Raw genomic sequence first — 7,338 nt, 5'->3', positions numbered from 1 at the left:
ATTGTCACATTCACCCATTCACACACACATTCACACACCTTTACATAGATTGTCACATTCACCCATTCACACACACATTCACACACCTTTACATAGATTGTGCATTTCATTCACCCATTCACACACACATTCACACACCTTTACATAGATTGTGCATTTCATTCACCCATTCACACACACATTCACACACCTTTACATAGATTGTGCATTACATTCACCCATTCACACACACATTCACACACCTTTACATAGATTGTGCATTACATTCACCCATTCACACACACATTCACACACCTTTACATAGATTGTGCATTACATTCATCCATTCACATTTACACACCGATGGTGGAGGAAACCATGCAAGGCACCAACCTGCACATAGGGAGCATTTAGGGGTTCAGAGTCTTGCTCAAGGACACTTGGACACTAACTCTGGGGGAGCCCACAGGGTTCGAACCGGGGACTTTGCGGTCCACCTTACAACCTCCGGCCACTCTAGTGGCCGGAGGTTGTAAGTCTCGTTTGGGAGTCTCTCTCCCAAACAGGTAAGACAGACACTATTGTTTGTTGTTGTTGTTCTGCTGTTTCTGCTGCCGTGCAGAAACGGCACTGCGTGAAAAGTATACATGTATATATAAAAGTATACATGTGTATATAATGTATACATTTATATATAAAAGTATACATGTGTATATAATGTATACTTGTATATATAAAAGTATACATGTGTATATAATGTATACTTGTATATATAAAAGTATACATGTGTATATAATGTATACATGTATATATAAAAGTATACATGTGTATATAATGTATACATGTATGTATAAAAGTATACATGTGTATATAATGTATACATGTATGTATAAAAGTATACATGTGTATATAATGTATACATGTAATGTATAAAAGTATACATGTGTATATAATGTATACATGTTGTGGGGTCTCGCTAGCGACTCCCCGAGACGGTAAGTGCGTTGCCAGGGCAACCGAACACGCTGTCAGACAGAAGACGCCTCGGGCAGTTAGGCCCGCCCTCGGCCTCGTAGCAGGGCACGTCTACATCCCAAACCTCCTCCTCCGCCAGATTGAGATGACAGAACGACCACACCCAAATCAACAATCAGCCACAGCCGCAGTATAAGAAGAGGATCTCACTTCTTAGTTTGACAGCGGCTGGTTCACACGCTCGGAGGCACGCACAGAGAATACCGTCGGGGGTAAGATACACACGCTCCCTCCGCAGCCCATTCAACTATATGGCTCCATTTTCTGCATGTGTTAACTGTCCCTCTCATTCCACCCCAGGCTTTCAGGAACGGTCCAGGCAACGTCAGAGGCACGGAGCAAACGACCGGACTGTATGAATAGAAGGGAAGGGGATTCCCAGTCCACGCATCACGCTGCGGGATGAGCGCAGCCCCGCCACAGCAGCGGTGACGTGGAATACGAAAGGTACTGAAAGAAACCTAGAATTCTAATATAATATATTGAGCACTGCCCTGGGCAGTCGCTCATTTGGAGCTGGACCCCGGACAACAGGGAGAGAGGGAATGCTAGCGATCAAGACGGATGACGTCACCCGAAGAAAGGGAACTCCTGTCATACTAGCCCGCGCCTCCAGTGAGGAGAGCGCTGGAACTGCAATACAAACCCTAACACCCTACTCTCACCCTATCCAGGCAGAGGAAACGCCTGAGGAACAGAGGCATTGGTTGTGTACTGAACCCTGTGAAGGAGGCCTACGTGGGGTTCTCCTGTATGATTTATCGTTTGTTCAAATAAACAGCCATTGAACTGCTGCATTTACCTGTCCTGCCTACTTCTTGCTCACAGACATTCTACAATGTATATATAAATACACACATCCGTATTGTTAAAATGTGTCGTTGACCGTCTAGACTAGATCTGCATATTACTCATCACACTCTTTACAAGTCATTTCCCCATCACACACTGTGTGTGCGTGCGTGCGTGCGTGCGTGCGTGCGTGCGTGCATGCGTGCGTGCGTGCGTGCGTGCGTGCGTGCGTTCATGCTGTGCTACACGCTAAAAGAAAATATACCATTGTGTGAAAAAAATATATTTTTTGTACAGGCGTTTTGTGCACGAGTCAAAGGCATTTTTAATTTATTTTGAATACGTATTTTTATGGATCTTCTTCTCATTTCCCCCCCAAAAATATTAAAAAAGAAATGCATAAAATGAAATGCTGAAATGAATATCAAATATGGAGCTAATTAAGATGGAAGATGGAAGATGGAATATCGCAGATATAATTAATTAGCTATTGAAACATTTTAAACTCTCTACGAGCTAAAAAAGCTATTTGGAACAGTGCAGATATACAAGCTCACAGTCCTCACAGATATACAAGCTCACAGTCCTCACAGATATACAAGCTCACAGTCCTCACAGATATACAAGCTCACAGTCCTCACAGATATACAAGCTCACAGTCCTCACAGATATACAAGCTCACAGTCCTCACAGATATACAAGCTCACAGTCCTCACAGATATACAAGCTCACAGTCCTCACAGATATACAAGCTCACAGTCCTCACAGATCCAAGGTGTTGTGAGCTTGTGTTTCCCATTAGCCAAACTAAAAGAAAAAGAAAATCATTCAAATATTTGTTGTGCATAGTATAGTATAGTATAGTATGGTATGGTATGGTATGGTATAGTATAGTTATAGTATAGTAATAGTAATAGTATGGTATGGTATGGTATAGTATAGTATGGTATGGTATGGTATGGTATGGTATGGTATGGTATAGTTATAGTATAGTATAGTAATAGTATGGTATGGTATGGTATGGTATGGTATGGTATGGTATGGTATAGTTATAGTATAGTATAGTATAGTAATGTATGGTATGGTATAGTATAGTATAGTATAGTATAGTATAGTATAGTATAGTATAGTTATAGTTATAGTATGGTATAGTATAGTATAGTATAGTATAGTATAGTATAGTATAGTATAGTATAGTATAGTATAGTTATAGTATAGTATAGTTATAGTATGGTATGGTATAGTATAGTATAGTATAGTATAGTATAGTATAGTTATAGTTATAGTATGGTATGGTATGGTATAGTATAGTTATAGTATAGTATAGTTATAGTATGGTATGGTATGGTATAGTATAGTATAGTATAGTATAGTATAGTATAGTATGTTATAGTATAGTATAGTATGGTATGGTATGGTATGGTATGGTATGGTATAGTATAGTATAGTATAGTTATAGTATAGTATAGTATAGTATAGTATAGTATAGTTATAGTATGGTATGGTATGGTATGGTATGGTATAGTATAGTATAGTATAGTATAGTATAGTATAGTATAGTATAGTATAGTATAGTTATAGTATGGTATGGTATGGTATGGTATGGTATAGTATAGTATAGTATAGTATAGTATAGTATAGTATAGTTATAGTATGGTATGGTATGGTATGGTATGGTATAGTATAGTATAGTATAGTATATTATAGTATAAGTATAGTTATAGTATAGTATAGTATAGTATAGTATAGTATATTATAGTATAAGTATAGTTATAGTATAGTATAGTATAGTATAGTATAGTATAGTATAGTTATAGTATAGTATAGTATAGTATAGTATAGTATAGTTATAGTTATAGTATGGTATGGTATGGTATGGTATGGTATAGTATAGTATAGTATAGTATAGTATAGTATAGTATAGTATAGTTATAGTATGGTATGGTATGGTATGGTATGGTATGGTATGGTATGGTATAGTATAGTATAGTATAGTATATTATAGTATAAGTATAGTTATAGTATGGTATGGTATGGTATGGTATGGTATGGTATGGTATGGTTTGGTATAGTATAGTATAGTATAGTATAGTATAGTATAGTATAGTATAGTATAGTTATAGTATGGTATGGTATGGTATGGTATGGTTTGGTATAGTATAGTATAGTATAGTATAGTATAGTATAGTATAGTATAGTATAGTATAGTATAGTAATGGTATGGTATGGTATGGTATGGTATGGTATGGTATGGTTTGGTATAGTATAGTATAGTATAGTATAGTAATAGTATGGTATGGTATGGTATGGTATGGTATGGTATGGTTTGGTATAGTATAGTATAGTATAGTATAGTATAGTATAGTATAGTATAGTATAGTATAGTATAGTATAGTATAGTATAGTATAGTAATGGTATGGTATGGTATGGTATGGTATGGTATGGTTTGGTATAGTATAGTATAGTATAGTATAGTAATAGTATGGTATGGTATGGTATGGTATGGTATGGTATGGTTTGGTATAGTATAGTATAGTATAGTATAGTATAGTATAGTATAGTATAGTATAGTATAGTATAGTAATATGTATTAAGAAATACCTCAAAATTGTACTTAAGTACATTTTACTCCAACTATAAGCCTACTTGCTCGCTGGCCACCACTGCCTGCAGTACCCTGGTGTCACCAGCAGATGGGGCAAGGAGCAGGAAGGCAGCAGACTGAGGTCTGCCTCCAATACAAAGCTTCATATAGTATAGTAATAGTTATAGTATAGTATAGTATAGTATAGTATAGTATAGTATAGTATAGTATAGTATAGTATAGTATAGTATAGTATAGTTATAGTATAGTATAGTATAGTATAGTATAGTATAGTATAGTATAGTTATAGTATAGTATAGTATAGTATAGTATAGTATAGTATAGTTATAGTATAGTATAGTATAGTATAGTATAGTATAGTATAGTATAGTATAGTATAGTATAGTATAGTAATAGTTATAGTATAGGTATAGTATAGTATAGTATAGTATAGTATAGTAATAGGTATAGTATAGTATAGTATAGTATAGTATAGTATAGTATAGTATAGTATAGTATAGTATAGTAATAGTTATAGTATAGGTATAGTATAGTATAGTATAGTATAGTATAGTATAGTATAGTATAGTAACTCTGAGAGTGTAACACATGGAACCAAATGGACCCTTACGGGTCTGTAACTCTGAGGGTGTAACACATGGAACCAAATGGACCCTTATGGGTCTGTAACTCTGAGAGTGTAACACATGGAACCAAATGGACCCTTACGGGTCTGTGACTCTGAGAGTGTAACACATGGAACCAAATGGACCCTTACGGGTCTGTGACTCTGAGAGTGTAACACATGGAACCAAATGGACCCTTACGGGTCTGTAACTCTGAGAGTGTAACACATGGAACCAAATGGACCCTTACGGGTCTGTGACTCTGAGAGTGTAACACATGGAACCAAATGGACCCTTACGGGTCTGTGACTCTGAGAGTGTAACACATGGAACCAAATGGACCCTTACGGGTCTGTGACTCTGAGAGTGTAACACATGGAACCAAATGGACCCTTATGGGTCTGTGACTCTGAGAGTGTAGCACATGGAACCAAATGGACCCTTATGGGTCTGTGACTCTGAGAGTGTAACACATGGAACCAAATGGACCCTTATGGGTCTGTGACTCTGAGAGTGTAACACATGGAACCAAATGGACCCTTATGGGTCTGTGACTCTGAGAGTGTAACACATGGAACCAAATGGACCCTTATGGGTCTGTGACTCTGAGAGTGTAACACATGGAACCAAATGGACCCTTATGGGTCTGTGACTCTGAGAGTGTAACACATGGAACCAAATGGACCCTTATGGGTCTGTAACTCTGAGAGTGTAACACATGGAACCAAATGGACCCTTACGGGTCTGTGACTCTGAGAGTGTAACACATGGAACCAAATGGACCCTTATGGGTCTGTAACTCTGAGAGTGTAGCACATGGAACCAAATGGACCCTTATGGGTCTGTGACTCTGAGAGTGTACACATGGAACCAAATGGACCGTAACTCTGAGAGTGTAACACATATAGACCAGACCCGGTCCATTTGGTTCCATGTGTTACACTCTCAGAGTTAGACCCGTGCGTGCGTGCGTGCGTGCATGCGTGCGCGCGTTGCGTCGTGTGGGCGGTCTCGTACCTCCTGGCAGTATGCCAGGATCTGTCCCGGCTCTGTGAAGCAGCCCGTGCGTCCCTGGGGGTCCGGGGACCACCGCCCCGTCTCCACCGAGAGGTGGAGCAACGGGCGGCCGCAGAACATGGCGATCTGGGGCTCGGCCAATAGCAGCGCAGGGGAGGCGGGACCATTCACCTCCGTCAGAGCCTGGAGAGAGAGAGAGAGAGAGAGAGAGAGAGAGAGAGAGAGAGAGATGATATTTTGTCAACTAAAACTAGATTAAAACAGGAATATTTAAAAAACAATTTGACCATAAAAATAAATGTTATTGTATTCAAAAACTAAATCAAGATTTGCTGTCAAAATCCAGACAGACAGACAGACAGACAGACAGACAGGTTACAGTAAGTTATTTTCCAGAGAGGTGTACAGTCGATTTAAACAACATGCTGACTGTTATTGAGTTGGAGGGGGGGGGGGGACAACGCTCCACACGTCCCAGACTCTTCTCCCTTCTCTAAAACACCCTGGACAACGCTCCACACGTCCCAGACTCTTCTCCCTTCTCTAAAACACCCTGGACAACGCTCCACACGTCCCAGACTCTTCTCCCTTCTCTAAAACACCCTGGACAACGCTCCACACGTCCCAGACTCTTCTCCCTTCTCTAAAACACCCTGGACAACGCTCCACACGTCCCAGACTCTTCTCCCTTCTCTAAAACACCCTGGACAACGCTCCACACGTCCCAGACTCTTCTCCCTTCTCTAAAACACCCTGGACAACGCTCCACGTGTCCCAGACTCTTCTCCCTTCTCTAAAACACCCTGGACAACGCTCCACGTGTCCCAGACTCTTCTCCCTTCTCTAAAACACCCTGGACAACGCTCCACGTGTCCCAGACTCTTCTCCCTTCTCTAAAACACCCTGGACAACGCTCCACACGTCCCAGACTCTTCTCCCTTCTCTAACACACCCTGGACAATGCTCCACACGTCCCAGACTCTTCTCCCTTCTCTAAAACACCCTGGACAACACTCCACGTGTCCCAGACTCTTCTCCCTTCTCTAAAACACCCTGGACAACGCTCCACACGTCCCAGACTCTTCTCCCTTCTCTAAAACACCCTGGACAACGCTCCACACGTCCCAGACTCTTCTCCCTTCTCTAAAACACCCTGGACAACGCTCCACACGTCCCAGACTCTTCTCCCTTCTCTAAAACACCCTGGACAACGCTCCACACGTCCCAGACTCTTCTCCCTTCTCTAAAACACCCTGGACAATGCTCCACACGTCCCAGACTCTTCTCCCTTCTCTAAAACACCC

The 7,338-nt window shown here is 40.3% G+C and overlaps 1 protein-coding gene across 1 annotated transcript in view; it reads right to left on the bottom strand.

The window, feature by feature from the left end:
* The window catches only part of aplp1 (amyloid beta (A4) precursor-like protein 1), a gene marked incomplete at both ends in the record, with an annotated part of 36,056 nt that extends 29,839 nt beyond the window's left edge, over positions 1–6,217 (bottom strand). Inside the window, one exon of the mRNA XM_079531161.1 lies at positions 6,035–6,217. Coding sequence (XP_079387287.1) covers positions 6,035–6,217 — 183 coding nt within the window. The remainder of the gene's footprint in view (positions 1–6,034) is intronic.
* Between the last annotated feature and the right edge of the window lie 1,121 nt (positions 6,218–7,338).

The sequence above is a fragment of the Electrona antarctica genome, assembly GCF_951216825.1.
Source record: "Electrona antarctica genome assembly, contig: scaffold_335, whole genome shotgun sequence".
In the NCBI taxonomy this organism is placed as follows: Eukaryota; Metazoa; Chordata; class Actinopteri; order Myctophiformes; family Myctophidae; genus Electrona; species Electrona antarctica.
The sequence above is the reverse complement of the archived record's forward strand: the minus strand, read 5'-3'. Positions and strand labels throughout refer to the sequence as shown.